Raw genomic sequence first — 19,442 nt, forward strand, 5'->3', positions numbered from 1 at the left:
GAGGTTTGGCGGGCGAAGGATTTAACTTACCGACCATCATTTGGAAATCTATGATGCCATGATAAACGAAGAAGCGTGTCTCTTAATACAAGTAATAATATCCCTTTCACTGACTTCGAAGGTTGGTTACCAGTTCTTTGAAATAGGGTTTATATAGCTAGAGAAGGAGCACTTGTCCCTCCCAAGACCCTAAAACCCAAGAGGGACAAAATTAATCATATTTGCTTCGAGTTTTGGAACTTTGAGACACAAGCGAGCTCGATGATTGATTGAACGTCTTCAATGGAGGTTGGTTGGAGTACCTCGGAGACAAATCTCTCTCTCTCTCTCTCTCTTAGAGCTCTTCTAGAGGGATTAATTTAACTAAAAATAAAAATTCGTATTGTATTATACTTTAATTAAGACTAAACCTCTTCAATATAGTGTTTTTTTTTTTTTTTGCTCTTGCAAATGCCTCTGTAATCTCTCGGTTGAATCTCGAAGAGGGGGGGCATCGAATTAACTAGAGGAGGAACAGGAGTGATTAGGGTATTATAAACTTGGAGCCAAAGCGATTTAAAAGTTTACAATGATTGGTTTGTTTCTTAGAGTACACTAGGGTTTGAAATTTGAATGAGATTGCCTGTTTTTTCTTGACCACTTAAACGGAGCCTGATTTGCCTGGGCATGTCAAGACTTGATTGTTTATTTGGAAATTGATCTCAGGTGGTTAAAAAAGGCATGTAAGTGGGCACTACCAGCTCTCTCCACTGTCTCCGTCGAGGACGACCACATGAATTGATCACCAACCAGACCAGATTTGGGCTCAAATTGTGGGGTCCGAGTCTTGTGGGCTCTACTGAAACAGCCTTGATGAAATAATATATATATAAAGTAGGTCACCCACAAGCTTCTGCAATGCACCAACTACGTGCTGCAGAGGTTAGTGGTTTTTTAAAAGTTTTTTAAAAAATATATATATATTAAAATAATTTTAAAAAAAAATTATTTTTGATATTAGAATATTAAAACGATATAAAAACATTAAAAAAAAATTAAAAAAAAATCATAATATTTTAGAAGTGCATTGAACACACCCTATGTTTGATGACTAATTTGAATTCCCTTTTTAGAATGCTTTTAAATTGTTTTCCTCTTAAAAAATATTGAATTGATATTTTTTGTGTTTTTTAATAATTTTAATGCATTGATATTTTAAAAAAAATATCATTTCAATACATTTTTAATTAAAATATATTTTTGCAAAGAACTCAGCATTGTAATACAAAAAACACATTATGCGATGCATTTGTTGCGTTACAAACAAAGTCTAGATATGTGTTTGGTATTATGATGGTTTTTACGGTTACGGTTTGAAAAGGCAAGTTTAAAAAAAGTTACAAATTATAGTATATCGACCCGCGCTTTGTAGCTGGTCAATATCAATTTTCTTTTAAAATATAAAAAAAATATTAAGAATATGTAAAATGTTTTAATAATTTTATTAAACCTAATCAAGTGGGTTAATTTTTAAACCTCCACTCAACTCTTTGTCAGACCCACGACCCAAGTAACGTGGGTCTGGCAACCATATCAAGCCTAATTTACTTGGATCTGACATGTTTGTCAAACCCAAGCAAACGTGGATCCGATGCAGCTTTTTAAATTTAAAAATAATAAAACAATATCAAAATGCCAAAATATCCTCCATGATTATAGAAAATTACACAAAAAATAGTGTGAAAGAACAAAAATATTGAAATATCCCCACAATCAGGGCTTTAATTTTTTTCAACCAAAGAGCAAAATATTAATTTAACTTTTTGTAAAAAGACAACATTAGCTCAATCTCAAGCCTTCGAAGCTTGGAAAATCCATTGTGCAAGTCTACAGTAAACCGTGTCTTGATCCACAGTATACTTGCACAAGGTTGCCAGACCCAAGCCGCTTGGGTCTGACAACCATGCATGATTTGACAAACAACAAATAAAGAGAATAATTATGTACTTTAGTTGTTAGGAGAGAGAGAAAAAAGAAAAAACACAAACAATCGATCACCGACGACAATCCAACCATTATCTGTCTACACTTGCCACATCATATGAAAGAGGACACAGCTTCGCATCCAGTTAGACGGCGGATGGCCAGATTTGGCCACCAGAAAGCGTCATACACGTCTTCTTAATGGCGTGAGCGTTGTCCATTCGTTGAGGCATGAGGAACATGCGCCAGCAGCTTTTCAATTAAAAAATAACAAATAAAACATGAAAATACTAAAATGTTCTCATGGTCCTCTTAATTACACAAAATATCCATGTAAAAATACCAAAATACCCCAAAAGGCAAAGCTTCTTTTTTGTCTTTTTTGAGGCTAAAAGAGTTATTTTAATGTATATGAAAATTAGAAAAACCTGAAATATCTTGTCCAGCAGCCTATCCTTTTATAATATTGGGGGCAAAGAAGTATTTTTATTGTTACGCATATTGTGAAAAGCCAAGAAAGCTTTTGGTTAATAATTCTAAAATTTATTGACTCTTGGGGTAAAATAAGTATTTTTATTGTTACGCATATTGTGAAAAGCCAAGAAATCTTTTGGTTAATAACTCTAAAATTTATTGACTCTTGGGGTAAAAAAATATTTTTACTTTGTTAAAAAATTGAAAAAGATGATACACCCCCAAATAATCTTCTAATAACCACCAAGTCAGATGAAAAGGCTCAAACATCCTTAAACCGAAGATTTAAATTTAAGTTACTATAGGGTAAAAGGATAATTTTATTACTACAAACCACAATAATTTATGTTTAGAGCTATAGTAAAATCCTCACGCTATTTAACTTTTTTTTAATAACAGAAAATTGTTGGTGCAATTACATTAATTCTTGATTTGCTAATTAAACGAACAGCTAGAATTAAATAGTAAAAACTATATTGATCTGATAAGGTACAGCTTACTCAAAGCTAATTTGTAGTAGTGAATCTCTCTAGCAACCAGCTTAATGAGTTGACTCTAGTCCAACCCTCCAGCTACTTCACCAGTACTATATATAATTCAGTACCCCAGACAACGGCCATCTGCACTCACACACCCAAGTCTTGCACAATAGCAAGAAGGTAAGTTAGGTAGCGACGCCCTTCCGTACCTTCGTAGAAACTGACAGAGTGGTGGAGGAACCCAAGAAACCATTAAAGAAACTCACATGAGCTGCTGCTGCTGCCCTTCCAGCAGCCTTCCTCAGTCAATAAATGAAGATAGACAAAGAGCACAAAGAGAAAAGAAAGTCTAGCTCGATTCCCCATCACGTTGCCCTTGCATGCTGACCACGTCCATAACTTGTACAAGAAACAAGGTTCTCACGTTTTACATGCAATGTATATGTATATATTTATATTTATATTTATATATTAAATCTCGAGCCTTTTTTGAAGTTTTGGTTTTTTTTCTAGATGCTTTTTTATTTTTATTATTATTATTATGATGGTTTTGTCATTTAGAATATATATGAGCTTTTTTTATTAGTGTATAATATCAAGTTTAAACAAATTAATATCAGTATTTGACGGTTAAATATTGCACAATTATCATTCTTGAACAAAGTTTTTAATATGTATTTCTTTTTTAGAATAAAAAGATAATCATTTTTTATTGTATATATTCATACAAACTTAATATTGTTCAGATATATGATTTTATATTTAGCTCATGTCTAAAATTTCTTTGTCTAAGATTGGGTATTTCTCTTTTTCATGTTATATCATGTCTGCAAAAAAAAAATACTTAGTCGAGTCTTAAATTATCATTTCGGAGTGCTGGAGAGATGTACTTAGACAAATCATATATATATATATATATATATATATATATATATATATATCTCAATTTGAGTCTCAAGATATTTTAAACTAGGTCCTCAGTGTATAGTAATATTCTCAGTTATACCTTTTTATTCACATCTCTAATGAAGTTCCTTTCAAATATTTTTTTATTAACGTGGGTGTTCGAGTCAGTTTGCGCGCACCTCGACTAATCCCACGGACCCTGAAGTTAACAACCATGTAAACTTCCAGTGGTCATCATATTAGCAACCACATGACTTAAACCTGAGACCATAGATAAAACAAACTCTTTAGTCCTAAACTGTTATCACTAGACCACCTATTATATGATTAAGTTCCTTTCAAAAATATTTAATGAATTAAAGATTGCTTTTTAGTGGATGAATTTTCATATATTTTAGTAAGAGATTTTATATAAAAGAGAACTCTCCAGTTTTTGGAGATTCATACAAGGGCCTGACAATGTCATTGATTTTGCTGCCTTAAAATACTTATAAATCAAAGATTACAGTTGGATTTGTGAGGAGAAGGATCTCTTTGTCTTAAAGCTGAAAATATATTTTATAGAGAAAAATTGTAAAACAATGCAAATGCCCCCTTTACCTCCATATGTTGACTGCCACGTAGTTATTCCTGTCTCTGATTAGAACATGACAATTCTGATTTGTTCACTTCGTTGTGAGTTCTAACTCGGCACAAATCTGAAAAAAAGAAAGAAGAAGAAGATGGGGTTATTATATTATTGGATTAATTCATGTATCATTGGGATTTGGATTAATTTAAATTAATATTTTTTTATTAAGACAATAATATTTTATTTTACTATTTACCTGCTGAGTTAAATCAATATTTTATTTGATTCAATTTAAAATCAAATTAGTCTAGAAAATTATCTACTTCATTTATTAGGAGATTAATTCAGGTTTATTTTATTTTATTTTATTTTTTAAAAGTAAATAAGTCAAAACAATATTGTTTTGTAAAAAATATTTTTTGAAAAAATCAATCAATTAATTTACTTAGGTTGGACTGGATTAATATAGATTTTTAAATGAATTACCGAGGTTTTACCTTTCTTTATTTAATTTAAATCCAGACACCGGGTGGACCACTCCAATCCGCATTTTACAACAATACCAGACAATAGCTGTAACCGTATGCATTACCATTCTACTTTCTAGATCTGCCACGTGGTGCTTCATGAAGCCGGAGCTCGTTGTTGGCTACGGAGCTGCATGCGGCTTAGCTCGTAGCAAATTACAGTGGGGTCTAGGAGATCTACTGGGATCTTGTATTGAGATAGAATTCTGGTACATCCAGCTGTACTGTGATGCATTCCGTCAAGGGGGTCCTGCTCAATGTGGGCCATGATGATCGCGTCCGTTTGTAATATGATTATATGAAATCAAACGGTGACGGTCGTACGGAGGGGTGCAGTTGAGATTTTTTTGCCGTCAAAGTACGGTACCTCAAGGTACTTAGATACGTGGAAGTAAACTCTAAATAATATAATTTGTGATTAAAAGATTATTTGAAAAGTTTTTTTATCATATATTAAAAAGATTTTTTTTTAATTTGAAGTATTTAAATTAAATTTTTTTTATCTTAGATTATAAAAATACAAGTTTTTTTCTTGTAAACATAAAATACATATATTAATAGACTTCTAATCTCGTATTGAAAAAATAAAATTTTCTTCTAGTCTTTTTAACTTTGATACAAGTTAATAATCAACAAATAAAGAATCCTAGGTCAACCGCAAGGTCAAGTTTAATAACTATGTACTTGACAGTTGCAGGATTTATTATTGGAGTGAAAAATATTTCAGGTAATGACTGAGATAAATTCATAATCACCGGATTATATAATAAAAAATAAAAAAAATATTGGTGAAAAGAGATTGATGGAAGCAATGGACATGAATTGTTAGCTTATCAAGTACTCGTATTGACCATAGAGTATGGAATATGGATTAGAAGAACTTTTTACAATCCTTTTCTTTTCATTATCTAGAAAAAAAGAAAAAGACATGTAAATAGTATAGGTACGAGGATTTACTTGGTAGAGAAACTTTATATCCTAATTATATAACTCGTCTTGGGTATACGGATCAATCTAGTACTCTGTATAGATTATGACTGGTTAAGCTGGCATAGTGCTTATGTATCACGGTGAGATGCATAAATAAAATAAAATATTTACAAAAATGCATCATGTAATTATTTACGAGGAGTATATGATTTGGTACATAAGTATAACATGATTACTCTAGGTCCCAAACAGGTTTCTCCACTTGGATATATGCAGTATAAACAATATACCTAACAGATTCAACATCACATAAATAATAAAAGTCTTTCTATAATTAATATATGTTAACCGTTAAATTTTATTTATTTATTTTTTAATTCAACATTGATGTTTTTATTAATATTATGTTGGCTTCTTGCTATATAAGGATCAAGATACCACATCTTATCTTCGTAGTATTAACGAAGAAAGCAAAGTTCACACCATAATGTTCTGGTGGTTAAATGCATGTCGCACTGGACTTGAAATATTTGGAGAGAGTCTAACTCTTGATGATGTCGTGGTAGATGACGAGGCCACTCAAGCAGGAGCAAGAGCTGGATCTAGTTGTGCTATTGATGAGTCCAGATTATCTAGTGGACGTAGATAGATAGATGAGTTATGTTTATATATTTTGGGATTTATTGAATATTATATTATTGAATTATTTTTTATTCATTTTGCATGTATATATGTTTTTTTTATTGAGTTTAATTAGAATTTGTTGATTGGGGTTATTGTGGTTTTCTCTTTTCTGTAGCTTTTTTTAAGCGGGATAGAATTTTAAATATAATTTTTATATAGAAGAAACTCTATCCAAATTTTGATAAAATTGTAAGAATTTTAATTCTTTAAAATCATAAAGTAAATAAAATTTTAGATTAATAAATATTATGATTTTATAAACTTTTTCCGGCTTAAAACACAAAAATAATAAAAAACTGAACAATAATTAAAACGATTTGACCGTTTTGGCTATTGTTCAATCGTTTTATCAAATGTCTAGTTGTTTCTCAAAACAATCTCATTAAGGATATCGCGTTTTGAACCACGACAACTGATATCACAGTCCATAACCGTGACATATATCAAATGCCGCGGTTCTAAACCATGAAATTATTAAAATATTGTATTTTTAAACCACGATATCTTTATACTATGCTATTTCATCAAAATTTCTAATCTTATGCTATTTCATCATAAATTTATATCTTGGGTGATAAATACCCAATTTATCCATAGTTAACCCATCGATAACAGTATAGTATGTCAAGATTCCTTGGTGGTGGTGATATTCAACTTTTGTTGCTGGTTCCTCCTGATGCCTTGTTACTTGTGCTCTAATGGTAAAAAAAAAAAAAAACAAAGATAATAAATTAATAATGGAAAAGCGGCTTTGTTGAGAATTGAGCGTGGCTGAATCGTGCGAGAGTGATTAGTGAAATCATACATATCACATCAATTCAGGAATTCAGTAACTACCAAAATCATTCCTTAAGCGACATTAGTGCACGAATGTTTTCTTCTGCTTGCTTTTGGACTCGGCCACTTCATTAAAAAAAAAAAAAAAACTCAAATATCTAACTTTATTTATTTCTTTTTTATTTTTATATTTTAAAAATATTCTTGAAAAAAATAATTTTTTTATGATGTTAAATCGTTTTGAGGTTAAAAATAAATTTTTAAAAATAAAAAAATATTTTAATGTATTTCTAAGTAAAAAATACTTTGAAAAACAATTGCTATCACAATACCAAACGAATTTTAATTGTTAACACATTATGATTTTTTTTATATGAAAAAAATAATTTTGGGCTTTTATAAAAAAAAAATTTGATTAGCTTTATATAATATTTATTTATAAGATTTTATACTTACAGTATTAAAATATGTATAAGATACATTTATATTTATAATTAATGATTATATTACATGTGCAATTATGTTTACATACAAAATAACACATACACGATAGAAAATAATTTTTTCTTCAAATAGAAAACGTTGTTTAAACAACTATTCTATGTAAATACCTTGCGTTTTCCGGCCATAACTACATCCTCAGAAAAACAAATTATAGTAAATACGCACAGTATGTGATAATAAAATACAACTGTATATTTAATTTAATTTTATAAATATTGCAAATATAATATTGCTCTATAGAACTGGTAGAATACATTAATTAATATATTGAAACATGGGTAATGTCAGGGGTACTAAAATCTTTGTACTGATTTTTGCTTACTAAATCACATGATATCTATTAAAAGAAAAGAATCTCGAATAATAAAATGTAGATCTTATCATAGTTAATAAAATAATTAAAATTAAAATTAACTAAATGGACCAACGGTGTTACGTGAGAGCTACATGTGTGGGTTTCTTAATATGAAAATTTTATTCTAGAGTTTAATCTATATAATATTGATAATACAAAAAAAAAAATATTGAAGTTTGGTTCGACTATATATTCAATTGAGTTTTACCTCAAGCTTGGTTGAGCCACTGTCCAATAATTCATTTTAGCATAGATTCTCCTCGGTTCACTATTCATTACTATCCATAAATATTACTTTCACCTATAAGTTTCCAAATATTTTTTTAGCTATATATTCCATGTTTAAGAAAGAGAAAAGAGGGTATTTTTTTTCTCAACAACACAAACTGAATTTCAATCCATTCTCTGGATAATTTATTTACCTATAAAGTTCTAAATTTATTTAAGTATCGAAGAGTTATTTTGCAGGCAACACTCATATCCGAGCCCAAAATTATCTGCATTCATCGAAGATTTTTTGAAGTTTTATCCTAGCTTCATCACACACACACACACTGCCTGTGTGATAAAAGATATTTTTACAAGGAAATTTTCGTAATCATCCTGTATAATTAATATTTATAATTAAGTCTTTAAACCTCACTTTTGTTTTTTTTTTATATATATATAAAAAAACCATCCAGATTGGGAGAGATAAAAAATTGACATAATGGTTTCCAAGAATATCATCTAAAATCATGGCTTGGAGTTATATGAAGAATAAAAACTATTTTCTATAAATAAACATGCTAATAGGTTTTTCCAATTTCGTAATTCTCACCCCCACATTACTTCCTTACCTTCTTCCACATCGCCTTGATTTCATTCACAAGATTGAGATTTGTATTTTTTGATGCTCTTATCCATTTTGTCCATTAATTAGAATCTTTACATTGTTTAACAAGGAAAACATATCTTCTTTTTTTCTTAAAAAAAAATTCATGTTTTAAATCTTTAAAAATCTATAAAAAAAATTCATAGATGTAAATTAAAGAGCCCTGGGAACATGTTTGGAACGACGTTTCCTAAAATGTTGATTTTTTTTAGAATTAATTTTTTATATATTTTTGGATAATATTAATGTATGATTTTTTTTAAAAAATATTTTAATATATTTTTGAGTAAAAATAAAATATTTTAAAAAATAACTAATATATCAATCACAGATACCCGCTAAGCTATAATATTACCTCATATAACCTCTTAAAAGTCAAGAGTTAGTGATTTTCTTCTGAAATCATGCAAAACAATAAACTTGGTGACATGAATTTGGGCTTTCTTGAGACCCTAGATGAGGACATTTCCTCGTTTGTTCAAGCTTCCAAATCTATATCACCTACCCTATATCTCTTCTTCAGTCAGTCCAAACCACCCTACTCCCTTCCCATCCAACGATCCTGATTGCGATTTCCATTTTCACCAACGGCTCTGATTTGACTTCCCAACCTTATCTTCCCCAAGCCAAAGACCATCTCCTAAGCCGAGCCAAGCTTGCCGCTTATCCATTAACAAACAACCGGGCCCCACAGGCACTGTCCACAGGTTTTAACCACACTAGGCTAGAAAACAATAACAGTTTAACCGCAGTTAAAACATAAATTAAAAAACAGTAAAAACCAAGCTTCCTAATAAATAACCCACTTCCTCTCTCTGTCTCTGGCGCTCACTCCTTTCAAGTTTCTCTCTCGAGCCTCACGTCTCTCTCTCTCTCTCTCTCTCTGCAAAAAACTAAACTCCAAAGGAAAAACAAATTTGGTACCTACCTTGACTAGAGTGATTTGCCACGTGCAAACAATGACTGTCTTCTCCGGCAAGCAGGTAGTCCCGGTGGACTACGAGTCGGAAGTCTCACAACGGCTTCTAGAAGCATCACTCTCCGGTGATCTGAAATCGGCCTTAGAGTGCATCGCCGATCCGTTTATTGATGTGAACTACATTGGAGCTGTTTGTTTGAAGAGTAGAAAGAGTGAGGTTGTTTTAAACGATGAGTCAGCCAGTGAAGTCTCTGTTGATTATCAAGAGTTAAAGACTGATGTTACTGCGTTGTTTCTCGCTGTTCATGCTGGAAATGTTGCTCTCGTCAAGAAATTGCTGGTAATGTCAGAGCTCGTGTTTGCGTCTGATGTTGTTTTTAGTGTGTTTTAGTCGCGTTTTTGTGTCTGTATAAATTTGAGTGAGTTAACATAAAAAATGATGTTTACAAGCCTAGATTTTGAAAGAGTATTTTTTTTTTCCCTTCTTTTTTTACCAAAACTGAAATTTTTGAATTTTCAATTTTGAATCCCTCTGATACGGAAAGCGGTGTTTTTTCAAAAAATAAAATAAAATGAAAAGGACATAATAGGTTTTTTGTATTTTTATTCTTTAAAACAAAAACCAAACTTAGCCTTTGTCAAGATTAGCTATTCTGGAAATTTTGCGGGTTTTTTTGGTTGCTAGTGATTAAGCATTTGATTTTTTAGATTAATCCGCTTAAGCTTAGTTTATACTGTGATTTTCTCGAACTTATTGTCGTTTTTCTTTGGCTGCCTGTCACTTTCGAACTTAATAAAGTTGCTATGGTTTTGGTTTCTGCGGGTATTGTCTTTGAAATTAAAGCTGTTTATATCTTTTTTTAAGGATTCATTGTCTTAATGCCGACCCCCCATAATTAGAAATTTAATTGATTAAATTCGAATACGGAAGCTCTTTTTTTCCTTGTTTACCTTTTGTTTCCAAACACTGGATATGAATCAGATTCGCATTCTTTTGCAGTGGCTTTGCTTTGCTTTGTTTTTTCTTTTATGGGAAAATTTTCAGAAGTTGATTTTCATTTAATTAATTTAATTATGTTTTCTTCTTAAGAAAATTGATAACTCGTTTACAAAATTGCATGAACCCTCTACATTGTCCAACCTGTTTGTTTTCAGTTTAAATGTCTAATTATTACCAGTATAATAATACATAAGCACCTATTAATAAATCTTAATTATACTTGGAAAAAATCTGTTAATTTGGTTAATTAATGCATCAAGATTTGCTGTTTCACGTTCAAGAATGTGTTTATAATTGGTTGTTGTAGGAATTTTAACTTCTGACCTATCTTTCTGAATTTGATAGAAGTAAAAAACAAATATTATGTCCTAGATATTAATGCACAAACAGAATGCCCCTTGGCATTTTCCTGATTTTTGTCCTTCGACTGCTATGCTTATTTATTCGTAGCAGCTACCATCAAATCCAGTTTGGTGTGGATCTAAATGACTGTCTAAAATTACAATGATCACTGGAATCTTTGTTTTGTGAAGTTGGGAATTTATACCCACGGCCTACTGTTTGTTCATATTCATGTCCATAAATAATTGCCATATCCTCTGCACATACCATTCATTATTTTGTACTGTTCTGTTCACTGGAGAAATTATATTTTAAGTATACAATCAAGAAGCGAAAGCCATACACTGGTAACATAAACCTTTTTACCTAACAGACATTGGATCAGGGAGGCCCATGATGAGTTGTCTCTTACGATTGGTTGGAGAGTAAAGTACATTAGAGTATATTAATGAGTTTTTTATTACAGTTCCATGTCCTTTGTCGATCACATCAGTACTGTTCCCTTTGTTTTTCTGTGCTTTACTGTGTCCTCCTGTACTCCGTGAAAAAAATGAAACCTATTAGACTGCTACTAGTTTTGTCTTCTTGTTGTTAAACTCATTAAGATTTTTATGAAAACAAAGCAACAGAAACTTGGATTTAGAATGATGCCAGTCTTTCAATGATCTTTGTTGAAGTACTGAAAGGTTGGATTTTCCAATTGGCAGAGTGCTGGCGCTGATGTCAACCAGAAACTCTTCAGAGGTTTTGCAATTACAGCAGCAGTGAGGGAGGGCCACCGAGAGATTCTGGAGATCTTGCTTAAAGCCGGGGCATCTCAGCCGGCTTGTGAGGAGGCTCTGCTTGAAGCGGGCTTCCATGGGCGAGCTAGCCTTGCAGAACTGCTCATGGGTTCTGATTTGATTCGGCCCCGTGTTGCTGTGCATGTTCTTGTCACCGCATGCTGCAGGGGGTTTGCAGATGTGGTGGGCACTCTACTGGAGGTAAACCATTTATTTGCTGATTCATGTCTGCTGTACAACTACATCTTTAAGCTTCAATCAAAGTTACTCTTGCAGCGAAATGTAAGTGGCTGTTATTAATCCTGATTTGCGTCAGTTTTTGAAGCTGTTGAACCGTTCCTTTTGCTCTTCACTCCTTTGAGTTTTGGTTTGACAAAGTATGACCTTGCTTTCTTTGTCGTGTACTGTTTTTTTTACTTGTTCTCGGTGTGATCTTATGAAAGTGGGATAGTTGATACAGATATCAACCCTGGCCGGCCTGATGTGTTGACCCATTGAATTGGAGTCTATCTCAGGTTCGGTTTGCTTTCGAACTGGGTTGGGGCACTTGGTCAAACTCGGGTGAGAATAAGTAATGTCAACTTCAAGGATTTTTTTTAATTTTTGTTTGAAACAAAGTTGGTTTTTTTATTTTTTTTATTTTGTTGTTCAAATAATGTCATTTTGTTAAAAAAACCAAAACGTCGTCTCCTAAAAAAAAAAAAAACCCATAACAACGTTGTTTTGGGATAGATTAGGTTGATCCGGCTAACATGCGAACAAGCATTGGGCCAGGTCAAACCCTGGATGGATTTGATAACTATGTTTGATACCAAAGTTCTTTTTGCTTGATTTACCACTCTTTTGGCCTTTTGACCTGTTTCCTACAAACATTCACCAAATCCCTGAATTTTCCAAAACCCCATGGGTTTTTTAAAAATACAATTGGTTAAACTTTCTGGACCCACAGAGTAGTCAGCTTTGTGTTAAATTAGTTAATTGCTTTTATGTGTTCAACAAATCTCCTAGAACATCTAGTTGATCTGATTAATCACAGTTGTCTTCTAGTTAATTGCAGGGGCTTTTGCCGTGTGATTGACGTTGTTCATTCTTGTTTAATGGCAGTGTGGTGTTGATGTTGATGAAACGGATAGAATGATGCTGTTGTCATCTAAGCCTTCTCTGCATGCAAATGTTGACTGTAATGCAATTGTTGCTGCAGTAGTTAGTCGGCAGGTTCCAGTTGTCCATTTGCTTCTCAAGGTAACCTTCTCATCTCTTACTTTCTGTTTGAGTCTTAAAAGAATCAGCATGATCCATAAAAGGTTCAAGTTTGGGGGGTTCTATTCTTCGCTGTCAATTTTTTACCTTTTTATCAAAATTAAGGCTACGTGAAATTATCCTTCAATTATGAATGAAAAATTCTGCATATTGGGCCCCACATTTCAAATAGGTTGGACCCCCTCCATGGGGTTGGTGTAACCACTGGTTCAGCTGGATATGCGAATTTGTATGACATCTCAAAATATAGGATCCACTACTGTAGCTTAAGTGAAAAACAATTGTACTGAAGATGATCGGACAATCAGTTTGAGATTGAATTGGACAGTGAAGTGGCGGCATATTTTTTGTCATTTTTTACTAGAAAATTTTCTTGCTGATCCTTTTATTTTTATTCTTTTATAAATGCTTATCTTGATTGTTATCAAAATGATTAAACAGGCCGGTGCAAAGACAGATTTCAAAGTTAGACTGGGAGCATGGTCGTGGGATGCAACTACAGGAGAAGAGTTTCGAGTGGGTGCTGGACTTGCAGAGCCATATGCCATCACCTGGTGTGCGGTGGAGTATTTTGAAATCACTGGCACTATCTTGCGAATGCTCCTCCAGCATCTTTCTCCTGACACTCCTCACCATGGAAGAACTCTCCTCCACCATGCCATTCTCTGTGGAAATGCTGCCGCCGTCAATGTGCTCTTAAGCAGCGGAGCCAATGTAGAGGCCTCTGTTAAAACCCAGAAAACAGAGTTCCGACCAGTACATATGGCTGCCCGTTTAGGCTCATCTAAAACCCTCCAATGCCTCATTGACTCAGGCTGTGATATAAACTCGAGGACTGATTCTGGAGACACTGCTTTAATGATATGCGCCAAATACAAGCAAGAAGAGTGTCTGAGAATACTGGCTATGGCCGGTGCTGATTTTGGCTTAGTTAATACTGCTGGCCAATCTGCAACTTCATTCGCTGGTTCAAACCAGTGGTCTCTTGGTTTCCAGCAAATAATTTTTGAAGTTATTAGGGCTGGAAAGATTCCCAAATCCAGCACTGCTTCTGTTTTCTCTTCACTAATCTTTGTAGCTCAAGCTGGTGATATAGAAGCCTTGAAAGCACTCATCAAGTGGGGAGAAGTTGATATTGATTATCAGGATGATAATGGTTTCTCAGCAGTCATGTTTGCAGCTTTGAATGGTCATGTTGAAGTATTTCGACTGCTGGTCTATGCCGGGGCTGATGTAAAGCTTTGTAACAAAGCTGGCGAAACTGCAATCACCCTTTCTGAACTGAATGAGAATCATGATCTGTTTGAGAAGGTGATGCTTGAATTTGCTCTTCAAATGGGCAACCGCAATGCTGGAGGATTCTATGCATTGCACTGCGCAGCGCGTCGTGGGGACGTGGATGCAGTCAAATTATTGATAAGTAGAGGTTATGATGTAAATGTCCCTGATGGGGATGGCTACACTCCTCTCATGTTGGCTGCTAGAGAGGGCCACGGGTCCATGTGCGAGCTCTTGATCTCACACGGGGCTCAATGTGAAATCAAGAACGCTAGAGGTGAAACAGCACTCTCACTTGCAAGGAGATATGTTGGTATAAAAAATGAAGCAGAACAAGTAATACTAGACGAGCTCGCTTGCAAGCTGGTGTTAGGTGGTTCACAGGTAATGAAACACACCAAGCGAGGGAGTGGTGTTCCGCATGGAAAGGAGATAAAAATGATCGGAGAAGCTGGCGTGCTTAGATGGGGAAAATCAAGTAGGAGAAATGTAATATGCAGGGAAGCAGAAGCGGGGCCAAGCCCAACCTTTCGAAGGAATAGGCGGAGTAGGGGTGATGCTGATGTTCCTGGTCTGTTTCGGGTTTTGACTACTAAGAACAAGGAGGTGCACTTCGTATGTGATGGTGGGCTGGAGATGGCTGAGCTCTGGGTCAGGGGAATACAACTCGTGTCAAGGAAGGCTATCTGCGGTTAAATAGCACGATGGGACATGGATTGGAGGATCGTATCTAGGAAGAGCATGTATAGAATTTTAGAAGCACTTCATCTTGAAGTAGGCCGTCACATTTCGTGACAAAACTCCTGCTTCATGGAAAGGCCATCCGTGGCTGAATTGAATTGCTGGATCTGGCTTAGTAATTAGATGTTTAGAAGATACTTCATCTTGAAGTAGGCTGTTGCTTTTCATGCTTAGGTTTTGATCTCAATAGCTGTAAATGTTTCTCTCTTTCTTGTTTTTTTTTCTTCCTCGTTCAAATTAAAATCAGCAGCATTTGATCACCATGCAGTTTCAAGAGCAGTATTTTGATGCTCGTAGTTCAATTCACCGAAACCTGGCCCGGTACACAACCACACTCTGGACGTGGGTTAGATAAGTCAATAAATTAACTAAAAACAAACTGAAATAATATTGTTTTGAATATATATAATTTATCTAGTTTTAATAAGATTATAATTGACCCACCAGCTCATCTTGACTCAGATCCGATCCAGGCCTTAGGCTGGGAGACAACAAGTCAACCCGTCGGCCAAGTGTCAGAATTATGCTTTTACCTTTTGCAACTGAACTTTGGGATAGACGTGGCCTACTCCCCTTTTGTCCTTGGAGAAGTTGCAGACGGACGAATATCCTTAGGCCACCAGGGATAAGTTTTTCATGCTGATGCTATCTTTGCTTGAGTGAGAGTTTGATACCTCAATTACCAATAAATCACCCAAAAAAAAGGGGGAAAAAAACACAAGATAAAAGAAAGCAGCCAAGCACGTTCTATAAAATCCAGTGTCATCTGAGATAACCTTATTCGAGGTTTCAAATGAAGGCAGCACCAAGACTCAGGCGTAGCAAAATTTGTATCGTTATAATCTCAGGGCCTGAATGCGCTATTCACATTCAACCATAACACCCACCACATTAAGTTGTTAAATACTTCGAATCTAGGGTTTGAGAGCATTTAAATGGAGAGAGAACTTGTCATTCTGGCCAAATACAAGGCACAAAACTATTTCACCAGTCCCACCACATGACACTCGTACGAACTTGTCATTATGTGCACTGTTTGTAGACCTTAACCGTGATGACCAAACTAACAAATGGAAAAAGAAACAGTTACTGGAAATTTATCGCTCAGTGAATTCTGTGACCTTCACCTACGTCCTTGAAAATCATGATGATAGACATTCACTTCATGATACACTTTCAATGCCTTCATGGAGTTGGAAACGCATTGGATACCTATGCATGGTAATGTCTCTAGCTATCCACGAAAACATAGCATATAATTCCATGCTAGCTATCATCAAATCAATAGCACGCATGTTTGAAACTTCTATTGAAACATTTTACTAAGAAACTGATCAATGGAATTTGTAATTCAATTTCAAGTGCAACTCTCTTTAAGTGATTAGAAGAGTTTAATTGTGCATCATGATATTCCAGCAATTAGCCAGTCTTAATTTCTTTTTCCTTGTTATTACACATGTCCTCTGCTGACTTGACAAACTTTTTCGTCATCTCTTCAATCTGACAAAGAGGATCAAACATCAGAAAACATTCAAATCATTTCAAAACTTATACTTTCTGAAAAAGAATAAAATTGTTTTAACCCTAAACTCACCTCTTTCTCTAGTTTCTTGGCATCATCCTTGGGGAAACTTGAACCTGCTTTTTTTACTGTATCCATTGCCTATAAAGCCAACCAACAACGTGCTTAAATAACAGAACACTGAAGCATATTATATTGCACTGGAACATGAAATTCTACTTCTCTAATACCAGCACCTAAACACAGCCGTACTTTAACACAATTTGTTATACAGCCACTAGTTAGGAAGTGACTAATAAGACGATATGAAAATTGTTCACTTGTATTGTGAATCCCATCTTCAAACTGTAAATGAATTCCTGATTTGAAGGTCTGTACTCTTATCACATATAGGAAACATGAAACGTCTAGAAAATAGTAGGAAATCTTTCAAGATTTTCCAAGAACTAAAAGATCCCAACTTCCATGATTATAGAACATTACTTATAGGAAAAATTATTGCATTTGGAATGCTTAACACGACTATGCAATCGCAATGACAAATCTAATGTTAAAATATTTTAACTTCGATACCTTTTGGCGAGCCCTTCTTATACTTTGCCTACAATCTTCACAAGACTTTGCAACCACCTTACACATAGCCTAGAACAAATTTCCAGTGATGAGTTGTGGATCACATTGCATCATTGAAAAAATAAATGAAAGAGACATTCAATCATAAGCAAACCTGGGTATGCTCTTTGGTTAATCTGGTAAATGCAAAAGCATGGAAAAAGTATATCAGTTAGCAGTCCAGGAAATCATCAACATTTTATGCATTCGCAATGTTTAACCAGTTTGACAAGTATTTTTATGTCATCTTAAAAGAAAGATCTTGAAAATTTAACTCAACAATAATTGCCCTTGTGTCAGACCAATGCTTCATGTGAAACAAGTATTAATGTCAAGTTAACAAGAGCTTACGGTGGTATAGCTGCAATCAATCGATCACCATCCCTTTGAGGATTTAATCCCAACGGAGACGAAACAATGGCATTCTCTAGCTGCTTGAGGGTCTGCAAAATACATAATGGGTATGATTCTCAAGGGTACGATAGCTTTAACACTACACTAGTAAAACAAAGTTAAAGAAAGGAAGAGAAAAATGCATCACAGACTTAATTTTTATAAAGTTTATAACAGGAGACCAACTTGTTTCAACAATAGTGTTATTCAAAGTTCATTTGAGTTGTGCACTGAATGCAAGCATTTGAATAGATGCACAAAAGTTATCACCTTGAAAGCCACATTTTTTAAATTGGAAAACTAGCACCATTGAAACACTGCAGAGCTATTGGGTAGTATAAACAAAATGAATGGACAAAAAAGATCAAGTACCAAAAAAAAAAATCAAAACTTTACAGATAGGATTAAGATCATTACATTTGGATCATATGGATTAACGGATAAGGTTTTAGCATCCATGACTGAAACAACAGCTGATCGATTTAAAGGCAGCTTCACACCATCGGTTTCGACAATGATGTGATCAAGCATTCCTGCAAAGCATACAATTGATGAACACTTCAACAAATTAAAACCAGCTGTTACGAATAATCAAACTAAAGCAAACAGAGGGCCATGATAGGATACCTGCAGATGCCCTTCCAGTTCTTAATTTCTGGAGTTCTCGAGATAATGCAACTACAGCCGCATCCATCTGCGAATTAGCAGTTTCCTTAACAGTAGGCCCAATATCCACAAATTCAACTGTACCCCCAGCAGAGTCATCCTCTAAAATACAAATAAGAAAAGAAATGATCTCCCAATTTGACATACATTGATAGCATTCAAATAAAGAAATTGGGGATATTGAACCACGACAAACACATAACGGGATCTTTAAATTAAAAGAAACCACACTCCACATAGCCAAGAAACTGTTCTCTTTACTATATTTTCCATCTTTAAAAATCAAACCCAAAAACACCAACTTTCACAAGTGCAATACGAGAAGTGCAAAGTAGAATAGTCTGCCTCAAATTAAGCAAAACCCAGAATGAGCACAAGCCAAGGATATCAGATCCTCCGATTATCACAATCTCACAACATATTAGCCATCAATCAGAAATGGGTAAATCATAAAACAGAGAAAACAAAGGGAGCATTACTTGATTTATTTTTGCCTTTAGCAAAGCCACGACGAGACTGTTTGAGGAAATCAAAGGAAGGCAAAGTTGCTGATGGGAGTTTGTGGGAAACAGAGTTTGAGAGAAGATGGGGAGAGAACAGGGTGGTGGTGTTAGAGAAAGTGCGGGCTTTGGTGAAACTAGTGGAGCTTCGAAGAAGAAAGAGAAAAGAGTTTCGAGGAGAGATTGTGCGTCTTAGGTGCAGCAGAGCCATTTTCACTCTTTCTCCTCCGGGTTTTTATCTTTTGGCTGTCCTCCTGTCTTCTTCTCTCTATTTCATTTCTTTGCTGGGGAGGGTTTAGGGTTTTGAGCAGGGTCTTTAAAAAAACCGGCTTATGTGTAATATTTGTCCTATCCTATCAAATTTTACCCATTAAATTTAGATGA

The 19,442-nt window shown here is 34.3% G+C and overlaps 2 protein-coding genes across 2 annotated transcripts; one reads left to right on the forward strand and one right to left on the reverse strand.

Annotated features, from left to right (window-relative positions):
* The first annotated feature begins 9,871 nt into the window (after nt 1-9,871).
* LOC7467705 (uncharacterized) lies at nt 9,872-15,625 on the forward strand. Its single transcript, XM_024594378.2, has 4 exons — nt 9,872-10,302; nt 12,012-12,287; nt 13,191-13,328; nt 13,788-15,625. Exons 1-4 carry the CDS (start codon nt 10,003-10,005, stop codon nt 15,318-15,320), a joined length of 2,247 nt encoding a protein of 748 aa, XP_024450146.2. The 5' UTR covers nt 9,872-10,002; the 3' UTR covers nt 15,321-15,625.
* Nucleotides 15,626-16,659: 1,034 nt separating this feature from the next.
* Nucleotides 16,660-19,398, reverse strand: LOC7456219 (uncharacterized). Its single transcript, XM_002298570.4, has 8 exons — nt 19,038-19,398; nt 18,520-18,660; nt 18,310-18,425; nt 17,851-17,942; nt 17,615-17,636; nt 17,461-17,529; nt 16,960-17,028; nt 16,660-16,865 (listed from the first exon to the last, which is right to left on the reverse strand). Exons 1-8 carry the CDS (start codon nt 19,267-19,269, stop codon nt 16,785-16,787), a joined length of 822 nt encoding a protein of 273 aa, XP_002298606.2. The 5' UTR covers nt 19,270-19,398; the 3' UTR covers nt 16,660-16,784.
* Nucleotides 19,399-19,442: the final 44 nt, after the last annotated feature.

The sequence above is a fragment of the Populus trichocarpa genome, chromosome 1 (assembly GCF_000002775.5).
Source record: "Populus trichocarpa isolate Nisqually-1 chromosome 1, P.trichocarpa_v4.1, whole genome shotgun sequence".
NCBI lineage: Eukaryota > Viridiplantae > Streptophyta > Magnoliopsida > Malpighiales > Salicaceae > Populus > Populus trichocarpa.

What these genes read in the sequence shown, in the direction of transcription:
- LOC7456219 (XM_002298570.4), bottom strand. Translation starts at nt 19,269, where the DNA reads ATGGCTCTGCTGCACCTAAGACGCACAATCTCTCCTCGAAACTCTTTT. An exon ending in AACTGGAAGGGCATCTGCAG is followed by an intron (nt 18,426 to 18,519) that starts GTATCCTATCAT and finishes TATGCTTTGCAG; the next exon opens with GAATGCTTGATCACATCATT. An exon ending in TAAGAAGGGCTCGCCAAAAG is followed by an intron (nt 17,029 to 17,460) that starts GTATCGAAGTTA and finishes TTGGCTTTATAG; the next exon opens with GCAATGGATACAGTAAAAAA.
- LOC7467705 (XM_024594378.2), top strand. Translation starts at nt 10,003, where the DNA reads ATGACTGTCTTCTCCGGCAAGCAGGTAGTCCCGGTGGACTACGAGTCG. An exon ending in CTCTCGTCAAGAAATTGCTG is followed by an intron (nt 10,303 to 12,011) that starts GTAATGTCAGAG and finishes TCCAATTGGCAG; the next exon opens with AGTGCTGGCGCTGATGTCAA. An exon ending in TTGTCCATTTGCTTCTCAAG is followed by an intron (nt 13,329 to 13,787) that starts GTAACCTTCTCA and finishes ATGATTAAACAG; the next exon opens with GCCGGTGCAAAGACAGATTT.